This window comes from Molossus molossus, unplaced genomic scaffold (assembly GCF_014108415.1).
Source record: "Molossus molossus isolate mMolMol1 unplaced genomic scaffold, mMolMol1.p scaffold_m16_p_19, whole genome shotgun sequence".
NCBI classification, from domain to species: domain Eukaryota; kingdom Metazoa; phylum Chordata; class Mammalia; order Chiroptera; family Molossidae; genus Molossus; species Molossus molossus.
The window spans coordinates 34,604,062-34,630,694 of record NW_023425354.1 but is presented as its reverse complement, the minus strand read 5'-3'; the positions used below and the strand labels follow the sequence as shown (position 1 = coordinate 34,630,694).

The following is a 26,633-nucleotide window of genomic DNA, read 5'->3' as shown; positions in this document are numbered from 1 at the left end:
ATGGCCTTTACTTGCCGCTCCCTCTCCCCCAGAGCTCCTCCTGGCGCTCTCCTTCATTCCTTCCATTCTTTACTCAGTTATCACTTTGTTGGTGAGGCCTTCCTGACCACTGTATTTAAAACTGCAACCCTGCCCTGCCTGGGACCTTCTATCTTCCTCCTCTACTTTCTTTGTTTCCATGGCACCCATTATCATCTTACATACTATGCATTTCACTTACTGTATATCATGTATTTCCCGCATTAACCTATTAGTCATGAGGGTAGGGATTTTTGTGTTGTTTCACTGCTGCATTCCAGTTCCTGATAACAGTGCCTAATACAAAGTAGGTACTCAATAAATACTTGACTGATTGATAACCAACTGAATGACTAAACTCAGCAGTGGTATGAATGTATCCAGGCTGGGGAGTAGAGGGGAATGTACACTTACTGAATGAAATATCTCTAAGTGCCAAGCAGTTTGCACGTTAAAATATCTAAGCCCTGGCCGGTTTGGCTCAGCGGTTAGAGTGTCGGCCTGCGGTCCTGAGAGACCCGGGTTCGGTTCCCGCTAAGGGCATGTACCTCGGCTGCAGTTTGTCCCTGGCCCTGGTCGGTTGTGCGGGTGGCAGCCACTCGATGTGTTCCTTTCACATCGATGTTTCTCTCTCTCTCTCTGTTTCTCTCTCTCCCTCCCACTCTACCTGAACAAAAAATGGAAAAATGTCCTCGGGTGAGGATAAAAAAATATATATATATCATCTAATTGTCACACACAATCCTACGAGATATTTTGATCCCTGTTTCACCATGAAAACTGAGGCTCAGAGAAGTTAAGAAAACAGATGAAGATTACACAGCCGGTGGTGAATCATAATTCAAATGTAAGTCTGTGTGATTCCAAAGCCCTGCTATTCCCACCACACATTAGGTCCTTCTCCTTGGTAGCAGTTTCCACTTCTCTAAGAAAATGCAACTGCTAGCTAGTTACATTTTGCAGCAGGGGTCTGAATAAAAGAAATCATTCCTTAGGGTTCCTTGGAGCTCTAATCAAACAAAACAAACATTTAGAACCTGAGCCTTTGGCCACATTTATATCAAACAGTCAAAGATACAATGTAATGAACATCCTTCTGAGGGAGCTCAGCACTTTCAGAGCTTCGTTCATTCATTCTATTCACTCATGGGTTTCATTCATTTATTCATAAATATCTGCTGAGTGCCTACTATGTACTGGTACTTGTTCTAGGCACAGGATAAAAAGATGCATAAGGCACCCTGGCTTGTGTGGCTAGAGCATCAGTCTAAGCAATGAAGGGTTTCAGGTTCGATTCCCAGTCAAAGGCACATACCTGGGCTGCAGGTTCGATCCCTGGCTCCAGTCAGGGTGCGTGCAAGAAGCAACCAATTGATGTGTGTCTCTCACATCGATGTTTCGCCCTCTCTCTACCCCTCTCTCCTTCCACTCTCTAAAAAACAATGGAAAAAAAATATCCTCCGGTAAGGATTAACAACAACAAAAAGATGCATAAAGCACAGATGTCACTCTCCACAAACAGGTTTGAAGGCTAGGACAGTGCTGTCCAACAGAAGTATAATGTGAGCTAAGTGTACAGTTTTATATTTTCTAGACACATTTTCAAAAGGTAAAAAATAAAGTTGAAATTAATTCTAATAATATACGTTTATTTAATCCAACATACCCAAAATAATCACTTCAACATGTAATCAACAGCCATATATTATTAATGAGGTATTTTGCATTCTTTTTGTTTGTTTGTTTGGTCACATGTCTTTGAAATCAGTGTGTACTTGACACAGCACATCTCAATTCAGATGGGCTACACTTCAAGAGCTCAAAAGCCATATGTGGCTAGTGATGACAGCATGTGACAGCACAGGGCTAAGGAAAAAGATACAGTTATGAGAATTTTCAAAACAACACAGTGATATATAGATATATCAGTGATATGTCAGTAAATGCCGTGATATATAGATATTTTCAGGATCACTCAACTGCCAGAGTTAGGACTTGAACCTCCAGTGACCTTCTAATCCCAAAGATCTTCATTCTGCAAATTAGCGGCTCTACCCCATTTCAAACAATGGGATGGTGGCTGGCCTCAACCAACCACTTAATGTATCCAAAACAAAATTCACCCTTTCACCTTGAATGCCTCCTCCTCCCCTCTCACTTCCTATTTCAGTTGATGGCACCATTACCTATCTGCTCACTCAAGTCATCCTCATTTCATTCTTAGGTAAATGAGCACTTTGTCAAGAAGATCATTTAAAATCTAAATTTTTAGCAAAAAATGCACCTCTCTCTAACTAACTGAGCTTGTTCAGGCCACCTTCATCTGTCACAAGATCCACCCCCCACCAAGTTCTATTGAGATATAATTAACATACATCACAACCATTAAGGTGTACAACATAATGATTTGACTTACATAACTGTGAAATGATTACCACAATAAGTTTAGTTAGCATCCATCATCTCATATGGATGCAATGAGAAAAAAAATTATTTTTCCTTAAAATTATGGACCACTTCACAAATTTGTAATTCATCCTTGGATAGGGGTCACACTAAGTTCCAGTTTTAGTATACATGCTGCCAAAGCCAGCACCAAGAACTTTTTAATCAGTTCCCTTACCTCAGTCTCTCCCCTACACAGCTTCAACAGTAGTTACTACTTCATAAGGCCTTACATGGCTCTCCATCCCCTATGCAATAAAGGTCAAGCTCTTTTCAAATGGCAAATAACTCCCTCCAGGATCTCCTCTTGGCTTACCTCTCTAACAATGCCCAATCAATCGTTAGCCCATCCTGGACCCTGACCAAGTTCACTTAGCCTCCTCTAAGCCTGCTACGCTTTTGTAAAAATGGCCATCCTAATCTCTCAAAAAGCTGATTTGAGGTTTAAAAGAGGTTCAGGGGTGGGAAATCTTTTTTCTGCCAAGGGCCATGTGGATATTTATAACATCATTTACCAGCCATGCAAAATTATCAACTTAAAAATTAGCCTGCTATATTTGATCAGGCTAATTTGGTGAAGCCTAGGATGTTAGCTGGTATTGGTTTCCCGGTACCGCGGGCGAGCCAGACGTTCCCCTCCCAAGTTCGCCACCCCTGCTCCTGATGACCCTCCCCATCACTCTTTTACATTTTATATCTATACCTATCTAATGCCTCTTTTCAATTCAGTAATATCTGTAGTATACTTACTATGCGCTAGGCACTGTGTGGAAACAAGACAGAGGGCGTACAGAAAAGGAGGTTGAAATGATGTGACTGCCTTCCTCAAGCCCTTCACAATATAGTTTCCCAACCAGGAACTTTAAGGACTAGGTAATCTCTAACATTATCAGCAAATCAGAGAGTCCTCAGAAGTTCAGGCCGGGCTGCGCTCCTGGGCGCCACCACATCCCGAATCTCCGCTTTCCCGGCTCTGATCACAGATCAGGAACCCCTCAACACAGTACCCAGCGCCTCCCTCCTCTGAACCTCACAATCGCCCACGTGGCTGGCGCGGGGCGGGGGGAGGACGCGTGGCGCAGCTTGGGCCAGGACCTTTGCGCCTGCGCGCTGCGGCCGGCTCAAAGACCCGGATTTAAAGAGACAGGCGCTACAACCGTGGTGGCTGAGCGCGGCCTGTGGGCGCCCAGTCCGAGGCTTTCGGTGTGCGCCGGAGCCGGGAAGGCAGGTGAGAAGCGGCGCGGCGGGTCCAGGCCGTGGGGAGGGAGGCGGCCCGGGGCCCGGGACTTGACGCGGTGCGGGAGCCAGCCCCCTCGGCTCCTCCCCCGCCCGCCCGCGGAGCCCCGGGGCACACCCTCCGTGACGTGGCGCCCCCCCGGGAGCCCATGGGGGTTGGCTTGCGGCTCCCCGGGACCCCCACGGATCCACACCAAGGAGGGTGCCCCCGCGGGGGCCGCTCTGGCCCCGGCCGGGTCGGCACACTGGAGCCTTTCTCTTCCCGTCGCGTCCCTTTCCCCAGCCCTGGTCTGTGTCCTCAGTCCGAGGGACGCGCTTCTCGCCTCCCCGGGCGGCCCGGGCGTCCGCACCCTGCCCACTGCCCACTGCCCACTGCCCACTGCCCACTGCCCGAAAGCACCGCGGGAAGGCCCTCCAGGAAAAGCGGCCGCGGGGCTTTCACTTCCCGGCCCGGGGCAGCCCACTGAGCCGCGGCGCTCAGGCCTCGCGGTGTCCTCGGCTCCTTGGCTGCAGGGCTGCGCGGCGCGGCCGGCTGGGGCCCCGCGGGCTTCCTCCGAGCGGCCGGGGCGGACCGGGCGCCGCGAGGGGCGCTGAGGCGGCTGCTTTCGCGATGGGAGTGGGGCTGCTTCGTAAACCGTTCTGAGGAAGGTGTTCTGAGCTCCTCTCGGGAGCCGGCCATGCTTTCATGTGTCATCTATGCTTCCTAACCTTCCGGGGGTTATAGAGCTTTTTGTGAATTTCATGAAAAGCAGAGGGTGCTCAACAAAGAAAAAGGTGCATTTATGAATATGCACATTTTGTATGCATTTTCAGGAAGTTCAGAGTGCACGCACACACACCAGTCCATCCGTAAACTCATTTTCATTTCCCCAGCCATTCCGTGAGATGGGTATTCTTTCCCCTGTTTTAGAAATTTGAAAACTGAGACTCGGGCATGTTTCAGAGATAACATAACCCCTAAGCTGTACTGTCACGCTTGCACTTCCACCCCCAGTTCCCATCCATCTGCCTTCCTCTGCATCAAGTTGCACTACATTAAGTGAAGTCTGCTTTTCGTTATATGCAACCCAATAGCAATTTCACACAAAGCGGTGTACAGACTGGCATCATTTACAGTATATTTAAAACCAGAACTATGAAGATAACTTCAGAAAATGGGAAGCTAAGGGGAATACCATGCACGTATTATCCCTGTTTCCATTGGGATTGATTTATCCGTTCCTTTGATTCTTGTTGCCTTGGTACTTCAGTATTCTCTGGTTCAAGTTGCTGAAATATAATTGCATGTAGGGAGCCTCTGCTTAAAGGAAAACAGCTTCACTGAGTATAAGGGCTAACAGTTATTGGGCCTCTGCTGTGGGCACAGATCTATAGAGTGGCCTAGTTTCCAAAGATGGCATATATGCATAAATTATAAAAATTCATGGACATGCAATGGAGTACTATGCAGCTGTAAGAAAGAAAGATCTCTTATCCTTTGAGACTACATGGAGGGACCTGGAAAGTATCATCCTAAGTGAAACAAGCCAAACAGAGAAAGACAAGTATCATATGATCTCACTTATTTGTGGAATATAATGAACATAATAGTCTGAGGAATGGGGTAGTCCCAGAGACATGGAAGTGGGGTACAGACTGACAATCCCCAGAAGAGGGGGTGGTGGGGGAGAGATAAACCACAGAACTTATATGCATGTATGCATGAACAATGGACATGGACAACAAAGCTGGGGACAGGGCAGGGAGGGAGGGGGAGGGGGGAATCAGTGGGGGAGGAGAAACATCTGTAACAAAAATTAATAAAAAAAAATTCATGGACATAATGTAATTTGTCTTGGTGATTAAAAAGAAACTTCAGGTCTTGTAATACTTAAGGGTTATATTCATTTTGAGTATCAGGTATTGCTGATAATGTGAGAAAAGCGTTTATGTTATTTGGATTCTCTTGATTGTGATTTGCTAATTATATATGTGTATATTAGGTAACTGAACACCCTTTTGCAAACTGAATTTTCCTGTATTGGAACTGTTCTTCATCCTCTAGGCATTAAATCTTTTATATGTTGGAAAGTGTATGATTAGTCATTATAGACTGTATAGGACCTTGGCCTTTGAGGAATTGAAAGCCTAGTTTCTCATTTATATCTCACCTTTTCTACCTCTCACACTTTTGTGCAGCTGTATGACTTTGGCTTTCAAGATCCTCTTCCCATCAACCCTCCGTACACTCAGCCGAAAAGAACTGTGCCTATTCCAAGAACATCTCTGGCCAGACATAAAACAGTTCAGCCAGTGGTCAGAAACAGATCGGCTTCATGGGCACTGTCTCCTCCAGAAAAGAAAGCCCATTCTGTCATTCCAAAAAGGCAATCTAAGACCACGAGCCTCCTGCTTTGTCTTCTTGCCACGGTCGCATGTGGGACTCTGCAGTGGGCCCTGTGAGATGGAGCAACGGTTCTGTGTGGACTATGCCAAGCGTGGAACAGCTGGTTGCAAAAAATGCAAGGAAAAGATTGTGAAGGGCGTATGCCGAATCGGCAAAGTGGTACCCAACCCCTTCTCAGAGTCTGGGGGTGATATGAAAGAGTGGTACCACGTGAAATGCATGTTTGAGAAACTGGAGCGGGCCCGTGCCACCACAAAAAAAATTGAGGACCTCACAGAGCTGGAAGGCTGGGAAGAGCTGGAAGATAATGAGAAGGAGCAGATAAGTCAGCATATTGCAGGTGAGGTAAAGAATACTACTTTCTCATCTTACTGGTACTGAGAAAAAAAGTGATGTGAGTAGAGTCCAATGTCTGTCTGTATTTATTCTGTTAATTTTTTTTTGGAAAAAAATTTCAAACTTACAGAAGAGTTGCAGGAATAAAAATAGTACAAAACACACTTATATTCCCTTTACCCAGATTTACCTTTTATTAACGTTTCACTGTCTTTGCTTTATCATTAGTGTTTATGTACACTGCCTTTATTACTCTCTCCTTACACACATGCAGTTTTTTTTTTCCTGAACCATTTGAGAGTAAGTCGCATACATTATGGCCCCTTTGCCTTTATATGCTTCAGTGTATATATTTTAAGAATAGCAATATTCTCTTATATGACCATGCTACAGCTAACAACTTCATTGAATTTATTCTTAATATAATACTTTAATCTACCACCTGTATTCCAGTTTTGTCAATTGATAAAATACCTTTTATAGCTTTCCCCCCACCTCCAGTATCGAATCCCTATCTTAAGATCAGGAATTGCATTTAGTAGTCATATTTCTTTGGCCTTCTTTAATCTGGAACATTTCCATAGTCTTTTTTTTTTTTTTTTTTTTTTAATCCTCACCAGAGGACATTTTTCCATTTTTTGTTCAGGTAGAGTGGGAGGGAGAGAGAGGAACAGAGAGAGAGAGAGAAACATCGATGTGAAAGGGACACATCGAGTGGCTGCCACCCGCACAACCGACCAGGGCCGGGGACAAACTGCAACCGAGGTACGCGCCCTTAGCGGAACCGAACCCGGGTCTCTCAGGACCGCAGGCTGAGGCTCTAACCGCTGAGCCAAACCGGCCAGGGCAGTCTTTTTTTTTTTTTAATCGTCACCCAAGGATATTTTTCCATTTTATTTTATTTATTTATTTATTTTTATCCTCACCCGAGGACATTTTTCGATATTTTGTTCATATAGAGTGGGAGGGAGGGAGGGAGAGAGAGAGAGAGAGAGAGAGAGAGAGAGACACCTTGGCGTGAAAGGGACACATTGAGTGGTTGCCACCCACACGACCCAACTAGGGCCAGGGACAAACTGCAACCGAGGTACATGCCCTTAGCAGAAACCGAACCCGGGTCTCTCCAGACCGCAAGCCAATGCTCCAACCTCTGAGCCAAACCAGCCAGGGCTCCATTTTATTTTCAGACAGAGCAAGAGAGAGAAAAACATCGATGTGAGAGACACACATCAATTTGTTGCCTCCCACACAACCCTGACCAGGGCCGAGGACCAAACCTCAACCAAGGTACTTGCACTTGACTGGAATCAAACCCACGACCCTTCGGTCTGAGGGCTAATGCTTTAACCGCTGAGCCAAACTGGCGGGGATGATAGATCAATTTTATCTATCAATTTATTATCTGTATGGACTCATAGATTACTTCTTTTTCCTGGTGGCTTATAATTTTACTGTGCTTTAATGTCCCATACTTGGCTAGTTGGGAGATGCTTTGAGCTAGTTTCTATGAACTGAATGCCCTCATCTTGTTTGTTTGTTTGTTTATTTATTTTTCCTTTATTGATTTTAGAGAGAGAGGAAGTGAGAGGGAGAAAGAGATAGAAACACCAAATATCAATTGGCTGTCTCCTGCATGCTCCCCACTGGGGATCAGGCCTACAACTCAGGCATGTGTCCTGACCAGGCATCAAACTGGCGACCTCTTGGTGCATGGGTGGATGCTAAACCTCTGAGCCACATTAGTCGGACAACATTTATTTTTTATTGATTTTTAGAGAGGGAGGAAGGGACAGGAAGAAAGAGATAGAAACATCGATGAAAGAGAAAGAATATCGATTGGCCGCCTTTTGCATGCCCCCCACTGGGGATCTGACCCACAACCTGGGCATTAGCCCTGACCGGGAATCGAACCGGTGACCTCTTGGTGCATGGGTCAATGTTCAACCACTGAGCCACACCAGCTGGGTCCTTGTCTTGTTTTTTAAAATGTTTTTAGCTCTGGCAAGTTTGGCTCAGCAGTTAGAGTGTTGGCCTGCAGACCAAAGGGTTGAGGGTTTGATTCCCAGTCAAGGGCATGTACCTGGGTTGCAGGTTCATCCTTGGCACTGGTCAGGGTCTTACAGGAGGCAACAAATCGATATGGCAGCTAATCAGTGTCTCTCTCTTTCCCTCTCTCTTCTCTCCCTCTCTCCCCCTTCCTCCCTCCCTCCCTTCCACTCTATCTAAAAAATCAATGGAAAAATATCCTCAGATGAGGATTAACAAAAATAATAATAAAAATATAAAATAAAATGTTTTCAAGTACTCCCTTCCTCTGGCAACAGTCTGTGCTTAGGCTTACCTTCTACGTATCCCCTCCCTGCCCTGGAATCAGCCATTTCTCTGAAAAGTCCTGGTTCCTGTTACTGAGGAAGGGCACTAGAGACTAAAATCTGAATGCTCCATGCCTTTGTTGCCATGAGATGTCTTTGCTTTTAAGCCCTTTCAGCAAACTAGAACTAGAAAGTAAATGTGTGTATATACCCAAAACACACACACATATACACACAGATATATATAAATACACACATACATGCATATTTACATTTATGCCTATTTTAGAAATCTTACACTGATAATTCCAAATCCAGTTAGTCCTTTATGGCCATGAGTATCCTCATCTTTATATGATATTTATTTATTCACCAATCTTTCTTATGGGTTTAGCCTTTCTTTTTTATCCTCACCCGAGGACACTTTTCCATTTTTTGTTCAGACAGAGTGGGAGGGAGAGAGAGGAAGAGAGAGAGAGAAACATCGATGTGAAAGGGACACATCAAATGGCTGCCACCTGCACGACCCAACCAGGGCCGGGGACAAACTGCAACCGAAGTACGTGCCCTTAGCGGGAACTGAACCCGGGTCTCTCTGGACCGCAGGCCGACGCTCTAACCACTGAGCCAAACTGGCCAGGGCCTCATCTTTAAAATAATATTCATATCTTCAATTAAGTATAGTTTTTGTCACCTAGGAGGATTCTAACAGTGGCTCTAAAAATGGACCTCTATCCTTGTTTTTTGAGAGGAAGAAAGACATCCTGGAGAGAAAACTACTCATATATTCCTTTCTCAAGCTCTCTATCCTGCCCTACCCTGCCTTAGCCATTAGCCTCAGCCTTTGTTACTTCTTGACCCACCTCATTCAGAGGAAGGAAAATACACTGTCACATAGTTCAGATAACTCAGCAGCTGGAAGTTCTCCTGTCTCTGCCAAACTGACCTGCTCTGTTACCCATTTTCATTTTACTTTCTTGTGCTTCTATAAATTGGGGCTAATTCCATGGAGCTGAGGTTCCCAAGTTTTATATATTGAGATGTGGTTTCTAATTTTCCCCAAATAATCTGGAGATTACTATATGTGAGATAAGAGGGAGAGAGTGTTGATGAATATTTAAGTTACTAATAAAGGGTAACTGGATCTTTTGTTCCCGTAACACCCTCCCCCAATACCATATTACCAGGTACCTCCACCCAGCCAGCAGCCAGGGTTGGTACTAACTTGCCAAACAAGGCTGTATGAGCAGTTAATAGATCCTTTGGACACTTTCTCAGGGATCTTTAACTGAAGCATATTTTCCTTTCTTTTGGGGATCTACAGATCTGTCTTCTAAGGCAACAAGCACACCAAAGAAGAAAGCCGTCGTTCAGGCTAAGCTGACAGCCACAGGCCAGGTGACATCTCCGGTGAAAGGTGCTTCATTTGTTACCAATAACAATCCCCGGAAATTTTCTGGATTTTCAGGTAAGATAGGTTAGGGCTACTTTAGCTGTCATGGTCCTCCTTTTAATTTGGTATCCTACTTGGGACTATGGCTATGAGTGAAAATTCTGTGCTGTCTAGTCTTATTAATAATCTGCTTCCCTCTGAGCAGAGCCAGGTAATGGCTAATTCTCAGTGCTCTACCGTATAGCATTTTTTTGTATACTTTAAGCTCTATTGTAGCAAAAAGATGTTGACTTTCTCAAGACATTTCCCTTTGAAGTAGTTACCTGGGTCGGACAGACTACTATAACCTGCCCTTTACTTCCTCGTTTTTTTACTATGAAAGCATTTTGAGAAATTGCATCCCTAAACTTGCCCAAGCCAGAGATGAAAGTATGGGAGAAGGCAGATGTCCCACACGCCTTATGTAGCAGAAAGCAGCACTGGGCGAGGTGGGGCTGTGACATCGGCAGCTCTGTCTGCTCCTCAGTTAGCCTTAGGAAGTACTTTTATTAGGTCTGTTTCATGGGTGAGAAAGTTGACGTTTCATGGACTTAGTGTTTACACTGAAGTCTGTTTAATTCTAACACCTGTGCTCTTCTACCCTACATCCTGTTCTGTCTTTATTTGGAAACATTCTGTGACTAACTCATTTCAGGTAAAGAAAATGAAGCCAAAACACATGGACTCAGAAGCTGCTTGGGGTGGTAGCTTTATGTGAGTGAAAGAAGCCTAGACTTGCAGTCAGAAGCCCTGGGTCCTGTTTTCAGCACTGACCTGACAGCTTGCTCAGGGTATCCAGTCACTTTACCTCTGAGCCTCTGGATGAGGGTCTGTGACGTGGGCATGGCAGCACACACCTCCTTTACCCCACAGTGTTCTCATGAGACTAAAGGGACTAAGGGTGTAAAAATGGTGGCTGAGTCTGTAGGGTTTTTATTAATTTAAAATTCTGGCCCTGGCCGGGTTGGCTTAGCAATTAGAGCGTCGGTCCGCAGACTGAAGGGTTGTGGGTTCGATTCCTGGTCAAGGGCACATACCTAGGTAGCAGGTTCAATCACGGAGGATGCTTCTTCCAGAAAGGGTCCTGAGGGGGCTTTCTTCCACCAATCTGAGGGGCTGAGGTGAGGAGTTGCTGAATTGCTGTTGCTGAGTCCAGAAGAGCAGGGCTGTTGTAGAAGTAGCTGGACTTTGGGTAAAGGTGCGTGAGTGGACACTATGGCTCCCAAGAGTGTGAGACTTGACACACGAACATTAACATCTGTCAAAAGGAACAGTAGGAACCTATAACCATGGGAACAGCTGTTATAAGGACCATCATTACCCCTGCAGGCAATTAAGAATCATGGCATCCATGCCCTGGCCAGTTTGGCTCAGCGGTTAGAGCATCGCCCCTCAGACCAAAGAGTCACAGGTTCAGTTCTGGTCAAGGGCACATACCTCAATTGCGGTTTGGTCCCCGGCCCTTTCGGGGTTGTGGTCAGGGTTGTGCGGGAGGCAACCAGTCGATGTGTCTCTCTCACATCAATGTTTCTTTCTCTTTCTCCCTCCCTCCCCCTTCCTCCTTCCACTCTATCTGAAAAAAAATCAATGGAAAAATAGGATTAACCCCCCCCCAAAAAAATTTGAGGTTTGTTTTTTTGTTTAATGGTAGGCCAAAGATAGAAATACAGAAGCGTCCAGGTGACCATAAGGACAGCATGTTTCTGGAAGGGCCCTGGTCCTAGGGAAGGAACTTGGGAGAAGTTGAGGGAAATAGGGTGTTCTGGTTCTTGCAACCTGCTGAACATCGATGCTTTGGAGATCTGTCCACTAAAATCCTATTTAGACTCCAGGTCAGAGATAAGGATGCATTTGTAACTTACAAGCCCCGACAGAGTTTACAGCAGCAGCCTGCTTGCTAACAGCTCTGCTGCAAGCTTGCAGGGTGGAGTCTACTTTGTACATTGTCATAAGGACGTAAGCGGGGATCACTGAAGTGTTGTACAGTTATTTGGGGGGGTCGGGAGAAAAGCCCTACTTGTTGACAACCTTTAAGAAAGAAAAGAAAGTGGCCCTGGCCAGTTTGGTTCAGCGGTTGGAGTGTCGGCCTGCAGTCCGGAGAGACCCGGGTTTGGTTCCCGCTCAGGGCACCTACCTTGGTTGCAGTTTGTGGGGTTTTGCGGGTGGCAGCCACTCGATGTGTCCCTCTCACATCGATGTTTCTCTCTCTGTGTCTCTCCCTCCCACTGTATCTGAACAAAAAGTGGAAGGATGTCCTCGGGTGAAGATTTAAAAAAAAAAAATGTGGTAATAGGGTGGGTGGGAATGGCGAAGAGCTGGGAATGTCTCTCTTCTCAAGTCTGGGTCTCTTTGTCAGTAAGAAGAGATTGAACTAGATGATCTTTATGGCTTCTTCCAGCTCTGACCATCTGTGATAGGAATAATTTTACGTTGACTAACATGTCCTTTGATTTCTTCCCCCTTCCTCATCCCAACTTTTCTGGGGTCAGCTCTGAGATCCTCCTGACCACTCTTGGCCTTAAGGTGGCCTTTGCTCTTCTGTGAAGCGCTCATGTAAAGAGATGCTCCTCACCTGGTCTTCTGTTTGGGTGTGAAGCCACAGTTTATTTACCATTAATAGCTGTGAGATTTGGGGAAATTACTTGCCTTCATTTCTTTACCTGTAAAATATGAGTAACACACCCCAAAGGGCTATTTGGGGGGATGAAGTAAAGAGACACATAGAGCACCAGCAGAGTGCCTGTTAGTTTCCCTTCCTTCTCAGCAAGGCAAAGTGAATCATCTCTGCTGTTTCCTCTCCAATAGCCAAGCCCAACAACTCTGGAGAAGCCTGCTCAAGCCCTACCCGTAAAACAAGTCTGTCCTCAAGCAAATGTGACCCCAAGCACAAGGATTGTCTGCTACGTGAGTTTCGGAAGTTGTGCGCCACAGTGGCTGAAAATCCTAGCTACAACACAAAGACCCAGATCATCCAGGACTTCCTTCGGAAAGGCTCAGCAGGAGGTGGGGCTTGGAGCATCCTGGGTGGGCTCTTCCTCTAATGAGCTCGGTGCCATAGTCGGAGTCACGGGCATTGGGCCCTGCGCTCAGTTTAATGCTTTGCTCTTACTGGCTTGAAATTCTTAATGGCTTTGAACAAAGAGGTCTGCCTTTTTATTTTGTACTGGGCCCCACAAAGTATGTAGCTGGTTCTGCTCCAATCAGGTTGGCATCTTTCTTCCTCTGCCCTTATTCCACCCCTAGGAGGCCAGAAGAATCTATCCCATTTGACCAAGAGGAAGATTCATTGTTCTGCATGTTTGATTAGGTTTTTGTGAATCACTGCATAGCTTGGAATAGAATCTTCCAACTCTGCTTTTTCCATTCGTCTAACAAGTCATCACTGAGCATCTGCAGTGTGCTCATCACTGGGGACACTAAAGTTGAAGTCATGGCTCTGCCCTGCGGGAGTTCTTCCAGGGGCTCAGTTAGGGGAGGCAGACACATCAACCACCAAACACTGACCTCTACTGCTGTCATGAAATGCATGGGGTACTGTAGCCGCACAGGCAGCGATGTAAACACCTCTTTTGGTTCCTTGAGTTTATGTATTTACTTGTTTAAGCTCCATTTCTCAGAAGGGCTCTTTTCTTCTGTCTCCAGATGGTTTCCATGGTGATGTGTACCTAACAGTGAAGCTGCTGCTGCCGGGTGTTATTAAGAGCGTTTACAACTTGAATGATAAGCAGATTGTGAAGCTTTTCAGCCGCATTTTTAACTGCAACCCAGATGATATGGCACGAGATCTAGAGCAGGTCAGCGGAAAGGGAAGGGAGGCGGCATTCCAGGCAGGGTGCTGCCAGGCTAAGCACCTGCAATCTCTCTTTTCTGGTTGGGGTACATGCTGTTTTAGAGAACTGAAACCCATTTGAGCAGCTTCCGTTATGAGAGGAGCTGAAGGTGAGGCTACAGCTGTTAGTTTCATAAGGTTCTGAGGCTTGAAATCATATTACTGCTGAGCCACGAAAGCCAGCTCTCGAGGGTCAGGAGCTGAGACTTCCTGCTGTCTCTCCTGGGACTCTTTCTGGGCTCTATTTTTTTTTTGCTTTTTCTCCCCTATAACTTAGGCTTACCATTCAGTTTTGGTTTGTTCACGACTCCAGCTTTGGCACCGGAAAGTTTCTATCTGCCTACTTCCATTATCTGATGATCATATTTGTCTATTAGTTCAAATTCTAACAGGAATCAAATCGGCTCAGCCCTGAATTAGTCCTTGTGTCACTTTTTGGCTAAGGCAGGTGGCCAGATCCTTCGATGGATGGAGGTACTCTTTCCAGAAACTGTGGGTGGGTAGATTCTCTAAGAAATGAGGTCAGTGTGTGTGAGCTGAGGATAGGAGCAATGATTAAATCTCTAACTCAAGTCCTAGGGGGTAGGGGGATACAGTTGGCCACTTTGGGGTTGTAGCGGTAGTATTTTGTTTTTTGGAGACAGGGTGATGTATCAGAGACAATCAGAGTCTTCTTTGAGCAGAGCAGGTCTTTCCCCCCCGCTGCCAAGAGCCTTCTTACCATCCAGGAGGTGGACGAATTCCTCCTGCGGCTCTCCAAGCTCACCAAGGAGGATGAGCAGCAACAGGCCCTGCAGGACATCGCCTCCAGGTTGGGGAGCTGCCCAGTGGGGGTGGGCGTGGGGAGATGGAATCACTAGGGAAGGAAGGTTTGGGGGTTCAGAGCTCTTTATAGACAAAGTGGAATGTGCTCATCCCCTAGATGTACAGCCAATGACCTTAAGTGCATCATCAGGTTGATCAAACATGATCTGAAGATGAACTCGGGAGCAAAACACGTGTAAGTACCAGCTCCTCTGACAGCCTAAGCTGCCAGCTTCCCTTGCCAGCTGGTATCAGGACTTTGGAGTCCTATCTGGATCTGAATCCTGATTCTACCTTCTTCCTTCCTGCGGGACCCACCACTTGACCTAGCTCAGCCTCCGTTTTCTCCTATGTAAATGGAAACAACAGTACCCTTCTCACAAAGGACAGACTATGTTCATTAAGCATAATAGTCCCTTACCCACTCCAGTGCCCTCTTTGCTAGGGTAGCATCCACGTAGGCACAGTATATCAGAAGGGCTACAGTGTCCAAGAGCTTTTTCACCTGTGAAAGTCGTTAGACATTAGAACATACCCCTTTCCCATATATCGGGACTTCTGTCGTGAGGACGGACTGCCATCCAAAGCAGTAAGGTCAAAGACAGTGCTCCTGTCCACACTGGCAGGTTAGACGCCCTCGACCCCAATGCCTATGAAGCCTTCAAAGCCTCACGCAACCTGCAGGACGTGGTGGAGCGGGTCCTCCACAATGAGCAGGAGGTGGAGAAGGAGCCAGGCCGGAGACGAGCTCTCAGCGTTCAGGCCTCACTGATGACCCCGGTGCAGCCCATGCTGGTAAGGATGCTGCTCTGGCCCTGCCTTCTCCTCTCCAAGTATCCACTCCCTCCATGTGGAATCTGGGAGGGCATGAATGCTGGTAGCCCTTGAGAGTTGATTTAGGAGTTTGGAGAAGGAAGAGTGGAGATGGAGAGGGGTGTTTCTCGGGGCCTCCTTTTCTTCTGGAAAGAGGAAGCTTGCGGAGAAGACCAGCTCTGACAGATCATCTTGGGCCTCTGCTCATCTCATAAGAAACAGGGCATCCTTTTTGGCACTGGGTTCCCTATGCAGCAGGACCCCCCACACGTGCAGCATGCCTACTGTGTGACCCTTTGGGTTGCTCCAGTGGTGTGTAGTGCTTTTCATGAAACTGTCTTGTGTATTATACTGAAGCCTTGGTTTAGGGTGTTATGTTCGGAGTAGGAAGTGTTCTTTCCCTCCTAGGAATGTGGGAGGGACAGCCAGCACCAAAATAGTGAGATCTCTGTCCCAGGGACGGGACCTAGTCATCCGCAAGTGGCCTTTCTGACTTTTATAAGAATTCTTTCTGGAGTCTGTTCTACAAACTATTATTTAAAGAGTGGCATGGGTTATGTTGCTTAGTGATGAACCACATAACCTTTGGAATTGGGCTTAGATTCAAACCTCATTCCTGCCTTTCACTAGCTATGGAATCTTAAGTGAGGTACTTCTTTGAACTTCAGTTTTCTCATCCATAAAATGAAAACAATAATACCTGTCATATAAAATACCCCATCGAGGATAAAGTGAAATTATGTATACGATCTGACACATATAAATGCCCCCCAAATGGTAGCCATTGTTATTTGAGTCAGGATGGCACAGGTATGTGATAAGCACTCCTGTGTCGTGTCGTGTCCTGTCCGAGGGACCTGCCAGCCTCACTGCCACCTGCACTCTAATCTCACCTCTCCGTACCTCCTGTGCTGAGATAACAGTATGTTTACTAAGCCAGAGGCCCTGAAAGATCCTGCATTATTGGGGAAAATGAAATGCTGTTTCAGTGGAACTTTATTAGCTCTAAAATGAATTGCATTCATAGTCCTCAAAATGCAGGCTCCTGTGTCAACTCCAGGTATGACACTGCACAGCCTTTTCCGTCCCCATCACCTCTTCAGTGGTCGGCCCTGAGGATGTGCTCCAGTAGTCGGCCAGGGCCCTTGGGCTCTGCTGCTGAGCTGCCCTCGTGAGAAGAGCACCTGTAATCTCTAGGCTTTCCCCCCCACCTCCCAAGGCCGAGGCCTGCAAGTCCATTGAGTACGCAATGAAGAAGTGTCCTAACGGCATGTTCTCTGAGATCAAGTATGATGGGGAGCGAGTCCAGGTGCATAAGAACGGAGACCACTTCAGCTACTTCAGCCGCAGTCTCAAGCCTGTCCTACCTCACAAGGTAAGGTCCCTGCCTTCCTACCAGGACTGTCTTTCCCTTCTGCCTCTAAGGCTCCGAGGGCCAGAGTGCCATAGCCATTCCAGCTCTGGTACACAATAGGTTTGTTTTATATTCTTTGAGTGAATGAATGAATTTATTTATTCATTTATGGACTCTTCCAATAATGAGGGGTTGCTCAGTAGGCCAGTTGGACTCGGTTAGTCAGCACAGAGCCCAGAGGGCAGTGATGTCTCCCCTGCCCAGTGATGCTGGGACAGTGAGTCTGTCTGGCGAGTGACTTGTTGTGCTTGTCTTTTGCGTTTCCATTTCCTTTGTTTCCTCCCATGAGATAAATTATGGCTCAGATACAAAGGGGCTTTTGGGTCATCATCATTCATGAATTTGTTCAACAGATATTTATCAGGTGCTTAGTCTGTCCTAGGCACTGTTTGGACATACAGCAGTATAAAAATTTTTAAAAGTCCCTGTCCAGCCGGGGTGGCTCAGTGGACTGAGTGTTGTCCCATGGACTGAGAGATTCCGGTTCACTTTCCAGTAGGGGGCGTGCAGGAGGCAGCCAACCGATGTTTCTCTCTCACGTCGATGTTTCTCTTTCTCCCTTCCTCTCTCCCTAAAAAATCAATAAAAATATATTTTTAAAAAAAAGCCCCACTGGGGACATCTGGGAGCCCAAACCCCTGCCTTTAATGGGGCATTGAGAACCTCATTTCTCAGCCCTTCTCAGCTCTCAGGGCCTCTGGGAGGGGCATCTTCAAGGAAAAGCAGCTAGTGAGTACATGGACTTCCCATCCTTGCTGCCCCTTCTTTCCCACCTCAGAGCCCCTGGTTGCAGGCGCTGTGGTGTGTGGCTCACATCCTTCCTGCTGGCACAGAGCAGCAAGGCTGTTCGTTTCAGGTGTCCAGAGGACAGCCGAGCAGTGCTTCCCCGGGGAGCCCGGGTGCGCAGTAAAACGGCTAAGGCACGGCTCCTGGCGAGCTGGCCAATGGGCACCTCCTGTTACCCAGGAGAAGGTGAAGCTCAGCTTCCCAGAGTGCGAGCCCTCTCCCTGCTCTCCCTTACCAAAGTTTCGCTCACCTGTTTCTCCTGTGGCTTCGGCTCGTGAGGGGATTGAAACAGAGTGGGATGGGTGTGTGCAGATCTCTCCTGTCCCCGGTTTAAGAATCGCACGTGTGTATGGCCGATGTGCCCTGCCCAGGGGAAGAACTGGACCACAGTCATCTCTCTGGACCTCACTGCTGGCATCACTTAGTGGGGGCTGCCATGGATAACAGTGGGACTTCTCCCTGCCTGGAACTGTCAGAGACTGGGGCTCGGCCTTGTTCAGAAAAAGTCCAATTCCAAATTTCCTTTCCTACTCATTTGAAGATGGCTATGGGTTCAGAGAAGACTCTTCCTGCATTTCCTTGCTGCTCCTAGGGGATTCATTTCCCCTTTTCTATATATTTTCCATCCAATCTGTTTTTCCCCACAGATCTCTGCCTGCTCACCTCTCCTCCTTCCCTTCCATGTTGACCTGTCCTCACATATTCTCTGTTTCTTCCTTTTCCTCCAAACTCTCCTCTGTAGCCCACAGAAAGGGGCTCAACATGTGCCACCCTCTTCCTGGGTCTGGACAGGGGTTCTGAAGCATACCTTATTCCTTTTGTCCAGGTGGCTGACAAGGCCTAGGGTTTTTTTGCACAGTAGCTGGGCTTCCACATGTTGGTATTCTATGTTCCTTCTGGGGCCTGGGTTTTGCTTTCTGTGGCTTGGTTTCAGGTCCCTACTGCCTACTTCTCCCTCATCTAAGTGACCCTTCTGCCTCCAGGTGGCCCACTTTAAGGACTACATCCCTCAGGCTTTCCCTGGGGGCCACAGTATGATCTTGGACTCTGAAGTGCTCCTGATTGACAACAAGACAGGCAAACCATTGCCCTTTGGGACTCTGGGTGTGCACAAGGTACTGGGTCAGGGCAAATGTGCAAGACTGAGTGTGTGCGTGTGTGTGTGTGTGTGTGCACGCTCATCAGTCTGAAAGGGAAGAATTGATCACTCACTTAGGTTTGGGCTTATTCTTCATTTCTGAACTTTTTCTGAATTAACCCAGAGTTTAGATGTGTTTTTTGCATCAAACGGGGCTAGTATTGGGAACTAACTATAATTGGGTAGGTCTCCATTAAATGCCCTTATGGACCAGGGGCTTCAAAGCACAAATAGGACTTTTCTGTCAGGTGCTGCAGAGGGTCTCCAGAAGTAGACTGGTATTACCCACTTCTCACGCCCTCTTATTTTCTCCCTCATACCTACTGCCCTCCTTTTCTCCGACAGAAAGCCGCCTTCCAGGATGCTAATGTCTGCCTGTTTGTTTTTGATTGTATCTACTTCAATGGTGTCAGCTTGATGGACAGGTGAGGAATCTATTTTCAGTTCCAGGGTGGAGAGGTGGGGGTTCATATTATAAGAGGGCAAGGAAGGGGCTGGATCACACGCTTCTTTGAGCCAGGAGCTGGGCAGCGCCAGGGCAGCAGCAGAGGGGAGCTGAGAGGTAGCACACTTGCTACACAGCCACCTCCCCATCTAGTGTTAGGAAGAGAAGACGTGGTGACTAGATCTCATCTGTGAGAGCTTAAGTCACAGTCCCTGCTCCCCCGCCCCCCAACTTTCCCTGCTACAGCAAGATGGACTGTTGAGAAATAGACTGTTGACAAGAAATAGACTGTGAGCACAGTGGGATTTTCCGTTTATTTCTCCAACAGCACCCACGGGGACAGAAGGCAGATGGTTTTCAGCTCAGAGGTTTTGCTTTCGGAAAAGGCTGACAGCAGGAAGCACAAGATTGTGGGGGGTTGTGAGTGGGACCGTCTTAGGGAGAACGAGCAGTCTTGACTTAGCTGCCTCCAAATTCTTAGGCCCAAGAAACCAGTGTTAGCCTCTTCCACAGAGTGTGTCCCTGCCACCACCCTCTCACACTGACCCACACCCTCGCATGTGGAAGGGAAGGGAGAAAGAATTGTTGGGAGCAGGAGTTGGGTTTGGGCTTCGTCCTGCGGCTTACTAGCCTGCGGACCCAAGAACCAACCAGCCTTGGGCCTGGGATAAGGCAGGGTTGCCGGGGATAAAAAACAAGAGTCGGAGTCATTTCCCAGTTGGGACTGAATTCATACAGTCTGTTTGGGCTAGAGGCCAGTTCTCCCATGGCTCAATAAAGCAGACACCGGAACTGCAGGGTGAGGTGGCTCTGTGCCACAGCTCACATTGTCATCTTTGGTCACGGGGGAGCCCCTGTAGCCCTCTCGGGCACAACTGTTAGATACAAGGGCTTTAAGCCATGGCAGACCCTCTGCTGAAGCCAGATGTCATTGTGTCCCCTCCCTTTTAGAACTAATGGGGTGGGGGGTGCAGCCTGACCTGATCCAGCTCTCGCATCCCCTAGGCCTCTGTGTGAGCGGCGGAAGTTTCTTCATGATAACATGGTTGAAATTCCCAACCGGATCATGTTCTCAGAAATGAAGCAAGTTACGGTGAGTGAAGACTCCACCCTAGGCAGCACCCTAGTGGTTTGAAAGCAGGCAGAGAACCCTGGGGTCAGAGGTGACTGAGAATGCGTTAGTCACTCTCTTATGGGGCTGCTGACTGTGAGTACTGTCTCCTAGTCCCCTCTGAGGAGGGCTCCCTGTCTGGCAGGGACCCTGCTTTGCAAGCCCTTTGTTCTTTGTATTCAAGTCTGGGTATTTCCAGTGGGCACTTTAGTAGTGGGCGAAAAGGAACCACCTCCACCTCACTCCCATGCACCTTCTCGATTCCCACACCTCCTATTTTCAACATCTCTCCTGTTATCCCTCAGAAAGCTTCAGACTTGGTTGACATGATAAATCGGGTGATCCGAGAGGGGTTGGAAGGGCTGGTGCTGAAGGACGCAAAGGTAAGACCTGCAGCCTTGGCTTTCTCCTGCGCACTGAGCCCTCCTGCTGAGCCTTTCCAGCCCTGGCCAGGAGGTGGCAGTGTGGTCTGAGGGGCTCGGGGTGGGTGCTGAGCCAGCATCTCTCCAGGGTTGGAGCTCGAGAACAGGTTGCTGTTGTCTCCTGTGGTGCCCGGGGCCGAAGGGCTCTTCCCTGGATTGAGACGGGCACTGTGGAAGGTCCAGTTATGTTGTGGGAAGAGGTAAATCCCACCCTCATGGAGTTTCCATTGTAGTTCTTGGTCTCTCTCTCGCTTCCCCTCAGGGTACATACGAGCCTGGAAAGCGGCATTGGCTGAAAGTGAAGAAAGACTATTTGAACGAGGGGGCCATGGCTGACACAGCTGACCTGGTGGTCCTGGGGGCCTTCTACGGGCAAGGGAGCAAAGGTCAGGGTGGGCTCTGGTCCCTGGGATGATACTTCTTTGAAAGGCAGCACTCAGGGTACACGTTGGCCATTTTACTGACTTGATTTGCCAGCAAAGCCTATTGTGACTTCCACAGTTCTGGCCTCAGGGGCCCCAATCTAGCCATGTCACCCCAGGCAGTCAGCAACACCTGAGAGCTAAAGACAGGCAGGAGGTAGTCAGACGAGAATACCCTGTGTTCGCCTGGCACAGAGAAACTCACCACCAACTGTTCAGGGCCTGGCAGCTTTCCCCAGGGAAAACCTCCATTTATTTCCAGGCTGGAGGTGAAGCTGGGATCTGAGGAACTAGTACTGTTAGAACCTGCTATATGCCCGGCACTGTCCACTTGCTTTTACTTCTCACCAGAGTCCAACAGATTGTGTGATATCTCTAATTTACTGAAGAGGAAACGGGGGCTTGTAAAGGTTAACCCTGTATAGCCAGTCCGAGGCGGAGCCGAGCGGTGGGCTCTGGCTCTGGCGCTGAGGCCAAGGCCCAGCCCCTCCTCTCCAGCAGGCGGCCTCCCAGGGCTGTGGGGCTGGCAGAGATGGCTCCCTCCACCACAGCTCAGCCCATCCCCCCAGGTGGCATGATGTCCATCTTCCTCATGGGCTGCTACGACCCCAGCAGCCAGAAGTGGTGCACAGTCACCAAGTGTTCAGGCGGCCATGACGACGCGACGCTGGCCCGCCTGCAGAAGGAGCTGGACATGGTGAAGATCAGCAAGGTGAGGGCTGCACTTGGGGGACTGCAGGTATCGTTGATCTGTCTCCAGAGAGGAGAGCGCTGCTTGGCCACGGGAATAGTGCTCGGCCTCCGAAGTCCAGTGGAAACCAGGCTGCACGCCCTATGGGCCACACCGGCTCTGGGCAGGGAGGGCCCCTTGGCGAGGGTCAGCCTTCTGCACTGGCACCTCTTCTCATGGTCCCGTGACCAAGAGGGGGTTTGAGTCTGGTTTTGGCTTGGGAACAGCCCAGGACAACATCTTTTTTTCCTCCTGCAGGATCCCAGCAAGATACCCAGCTGGCTGAAAATCAACAAGATCTACTATCCTGACTTCATCGTCCCAGACCCGAAGGTATCAACCCAGTGCCTGCGGTCCTTCAGCCCACAATGAGCTTGGAAATTCTCTAGGGCCACAGAGAGGCCTTCTCAACCTCATTGACAGTCCACTAGGCGCAGGGATCTGGACTTTCAGACAAGTGACAGGCACAGAGATGGCCAGTCAACACTAAGGAAGCAGCCTCAGTAGAGAGGGAAAGAGACTGCCCATCCCCAGTCAGATGCTCTGCTCTAGAAGTGACCTGGCCGAATCCCTTCTTGCAGAAAGAGAAACTGAGGCCCAAAGAAGAGACAGTGCTTCCCTAAGGTCACATAGCAGAAGCAGCAACAGTGATACTTGACCCAGTTCCTGCCCGTTAGCCAGTGCTTGGGTCTCAGTCGTCCTGTACTGTAGCTGGTTGGGAGGTACTACTGCTTAACCCGTGAGTGACCTGCCTTGCTCCTGACAGAGAGCTGCCGTGTGGGAGATCACAGGGGCTGAGTTCTCCAAATCGGAGGCTCACACAGCCGACGGCATCTCCATCCGATTCCCTCGCTGCACCCGAATCCGGGATGATAAGGACTGGAAATCTGCCACTAACCTCCCCCAACTTAAGGTGCCAGCTGCATGTGTGTCCTCTGCCCACTGTCCCAGCCTTGAAACCTTGGGCGTTTGGCCTGTCCTCTGTCTTCTCCTTTCCCCCATTCCATTGAGACGCAGGGAGCTGTTAGAAGGGAGACCAAGCTGCTGCAGGGCCAGGAGCAGCAGCTCTAGGCATCAGGCCTGCTGGGGGCTGCGCCCTGGGTCCTGGTCTCACAGCCTCCTGCTGAGGGCTTGCCCCAGGCTAGTCTCCATGTTGTTAAGAGCTGGGGAACGGAGAACAGTGATGTTTACTAGCTTCTCAAGGAAACAGCCACAGTTTAGAAAAGCACCAAGGAAGCAGCTTTTCTCTGTCCGTCTTCCCTTTTTGTTCCCCAGCCACGTGTGCCTAAAACAGACAACACAGACCACCTGTGAGGCCAGCAGCTGAGAAAGGTCTGACACCACTTGCCATTGTCCCTCCCCTCCGCAGGAACTGTACCAGCTGTCCAAGGAAAGGGCAGACTTCACTGTAGTGGCTGGAGACGAGGGGAGCTCCACTACCGGGGGCAGCAGCGGAGAGAATGGGGGCGCCTCGGGGCCTGCTGTGTCTCAGAAGGCCAGAACCTCCCCCAAGCAGTCTTCTACCAGTGCCAAGAAGGCAGGAGGGAAGCCGAGTCACCCCAACAGCAAAAGTGGTAAGAAGGGAGGAAGCACTGTGAGGACAGACATCAGAGGACAGGGACCGGTTCCCATTCCAGCTCTCAGATCATGTGCTTCTGTCCATGCAGCTGACATTGACTGCATTCCTATTGGGTGTTCAGCCATGGGCCAGAATCCATGCTGCTGGCACCCTCCATCTGCTCAGGAAACCCGATGACAGGACTCTGGGAAAGCCATCTGACCTGGGCACTACCTGAGCTCTCCCTTCTCACCCATGCTCAGAGCAGAGGAAGGCCGGGCCCTCTCTCTGCTGCCTGACTTCAGGGTCCATTGTCAGCTCCTCTTACCCTCCTCTCCATTCTGATCCTGAGCTCTCTCCTGCAGGCCCCAAGCTGGCTGCAGAGCCTTCTGTGAAAGCGGGAGAGAAGCTGGTCACGAAGTCTTCCGTGAAGGTGGGGGAGAAGCGGAAGGCTTCAGACGAGACCCCATGCCAAGCAAAGGTGAGAGAGTAGGCATGCACCAAGGGGGTGTTCCCGCCCAGGGCTTCATGTTCCCAACACTGCACTTGAACTTTGAGATGATCAAAGATGTTTTCAGGACTAACAGCCAAACCTCCTCCCCTCCTGCGGCTGCTCTACCCTGTTCCCTCTTGTTGCCTTGCAGAGGCAGCTGGCCAGTGAGCAGAGGGGCAGAGCTGTGTCTGCAGGCAGGAGGTAGACAGCCCAGCCTAGCCAAGAGAGGCTGCAGGGACCACCCGGCCGCTGATCCCAAGGCACACTTTATATTAAAGGGGAGAAACCCAGTCTGGGTATGGGAGTGCAGCAGTGTGAGTTTGTGCTCGGCCAGCGAGGAGGGAGAGGCCACGCCCTGGGCTCAGTGGCTGTCCTCTCACCTGAGAAGCCTTTTTCCTTTTGTACTTCCTCCGCCTTTGACTACAGCTGTCAGCCACCCATTGAGACCAGTAACTAGGCTCAACCTGTGGGGAGCTGATGGCCCAAAGGGCAGACAGAGAAGTAAACGTTTGGTCACTATATAAAGTACAGTCATGCCCCTCTCCCCCGTCAGCCCAGACTAAGCACAGAAGTCTGGCAGCTCAGACCCCAAACCCTGTCCCCAGCAAACCTGTTGAGAACCTTGGCTGCCTTTTCCCTACCTGGAGCCCTTGAATCCAACCACAGTAATGTGCTGGGCTCCTGGCCCCAGCCTAGCTGTATGCAGGGGATGCTTGGTGGAGCAACATCCCTGCCCACTAGCCACTGATGTTCTCGGAGACATGTGTTTTTCCCTTCTCCAGGCTCCAGTGCTGAGACCTGTCCCCTTCCTCTAGGCAGGGTTGGAGGGGAGTGTTAGTCCTGTGTGATCTCAAGTGGCTGGAGGATAGGGGCGTTTATACCTGTGCCTTTTCTCCAGTAAACTCTACTCATGTCCTGATGCTAGCTGGGCTCTGTCTCCGGCTCTTGTTCTAACCCTGCCCTCTGGCCTGTGCTCATCTGCATGGAGACCCACCTGCCCCAGCACAGGATCAGCCCCACTTCTGGCCCCACCCTGACCCGCGTGCGTTTGCAGGTGCTGCTGGACATCTTCACTGGGGTGCGGCTCTACCTGCCGCCCTCCACACCAGACTTCAGCCGTCTCAGACGCTACTTTGTGGCATTTGATGGGGACCTGGTACAGGAATTTGATGTGGCCTCAGCCACACATGTGCTGGGTAGCAGGGACAAGAACCCTGAGGCCCAGCAGATCTCCCCAGAGTGGATTTGGGCATGTATCCGGAAACGAAGACTGGTAGCTCCCTGCTAGGACTGCTGCCTTCCCTCTGCCTCCAGGCCTACCCTTCCCTGTGGCTGGGGCAGAAACGGGCGGGGATGGACTTCTTCTCCAAGAATTGTGTCTTCCAAAACCCACACCCGTGCACGGTCTCTCTCCGCCCAGGAGTCAGGTGCTCTGGGTGCCACCAGGGAAGTCATTTTCTCCTACTGGTCTATTTAGATCTTTCAGATCTGGGTGCTGGTTTTGTCTTTTTGTTCTTTAAAAAGGAACCTTTCTTCCTCTTTGAAATAAAATATCTTATGGTTATCTCTGTCTTCCCCCAGTTCCACCTCCTGTAATTTCCCAAGTGATTACGGAGTGAAGTGAAGGCAGGGCTGCTGAGGTCTGTCCCCAGAGCCAGCCCAGTGGAGTCTTCCTCCTCCCTGCCTGCCCTTCACTTCCACACTCCTTTTAAAGTTGTTTCTGACACTGCTCTCCCTCAGAAATGCTGCTTATATTGGCAGACCTTGTATTCAGCCTGGCCCTTTTTACCAGGAATGAAGCCTCATTTGAAAGAAAACAAAATGAATTTTATTACTTGTCTGTGTTTTCTTGTTACAGGGTATGGGTCTGCTTTGAAGGGAGGGAACCCAGGATCAGGTAGGGAAATGAGACCCTTATGAAGAAAAAGAAGGTTGTTTGGGCTACTCCTCTGGGGGATACAATGCTCCAAGAGGATCTGCCTCCCCAAAATCTGGAAATAAGACTGCTCTTTAGTATAACCACCTGAGGACAAATCTATACAGCCTGCTTATAAAGAAAGACCCCTGTGCCACCGAGGCTGATTTATTTGCATAAAAGGAAAACAATGTAGTGTAGACAAGTGCTGTTCAGTACAACTTTCTGCACAGTGGAAACATGCTGTAGATCTGAATTAGCTAATACAAGTTAGCCACGTTGGCTGTTGAGCATTTGAAATGTGGCCAACACAACTGCAGAATGTGGCTAGTGCCTACCACAGTGGATAGTGCAGACCTGGTTCAAAGCTAAGCTCAAATTTCAACATCTAAGCTTCCGTTCCTCCAAAAGGAATGGGGATCGGAACTGCACCTAAATCATAGGGTTGCTGGAGAGAATACGTGAACTCAAGTTAAGTTCTGTAAAGCACTTAGCACAGCCTAGCTGAGTTGGGAGAATCCACAATGGCATGCATGTTCAGACCCTACCAGAGAGAGTCCTGGCTTTTCTCCACTTCCACAGCCCCCA

At 48.9% G+C, this 26,633-nt stretch overlaps 1 protein-coding gene across 2 annotated transcripts; it reads left to right on the top strand.

The window, feature by feature from the left end:
- Positions 1-3,582: 3,582 nt before the first annotated feature.
- LIG3 (DNA ligase 3) lies at positions 3,583-25,927 on the top strand. Of its 2 annotated transcripts, XM_036268889.1 has the most exons (20): positions 3,583-3,691; positions 5,878-6,425; positions 10,058-10,201; positions 12,971-13,168; positions 13,808-13,959; positions 14,639-14,805; positions 14,917-14,994; positions 15,425-15,593; positions 16,831-16,986; positions 18,795-18,926; positions 19,295-19,374; positions 20,400-20,487; positions 20,811-20,888; positions 21,190-21,313; positions 21,919-22,061; positions 22,338-22,412; positions 22,846-22,992; positions 23,449-23,653; positions 24,003-24,118; positions 25,185-25,927. In XM_036268889.1, the coding sequence occupies exons 2-20, from the start codon at positions 5,882-5,884 to the stop codon at positions 25,416-25,418; spliced, it is 3,030 nt and encodes a 1,009-aa protein (XP_036124782.1). In that variant the 5' UTR covers positions 3,583-3,691; positions 5,878-5,881; the 3' UTR covers positions 25,419-25,927. The 2 variants fall into 2 exon arrangements, with proteins under 2 accessions (XP_036124782.1, XP_036124781.1); XM_036268888.1 differs by lacking the exon at positions 22,846-22,992 and having other exon boundaries at positions 3,597-3,691.
- Positions 25,928-26,633: the final 706 nt, after the last annotated feature.

Bases quoted from the DNA above. Each gene is read 5' to 3' on its own strand.
- LIG3 (XM_036268889.1), top strand. From the start codon at position 5,882: ATGACTTTGGCTTTCAAGATCCTCTTCCCATCAACCCTCCGTACACTC. The intron at 13,960-14,638 runs GTCAGCGGAAAG...TTTTGGAGACAG, and splicing joins TGGCACGAGATCTAGAGCAG to GGTGATGTATCAGAGACAAT. The intron at 21,314-21,918 runs GTCAGGGTGGGC...CCATCCCCCCAG, and splicing joins CTACGGGCAAGGGAGCAAAG to GTGGCATGATGTCCATCTTC.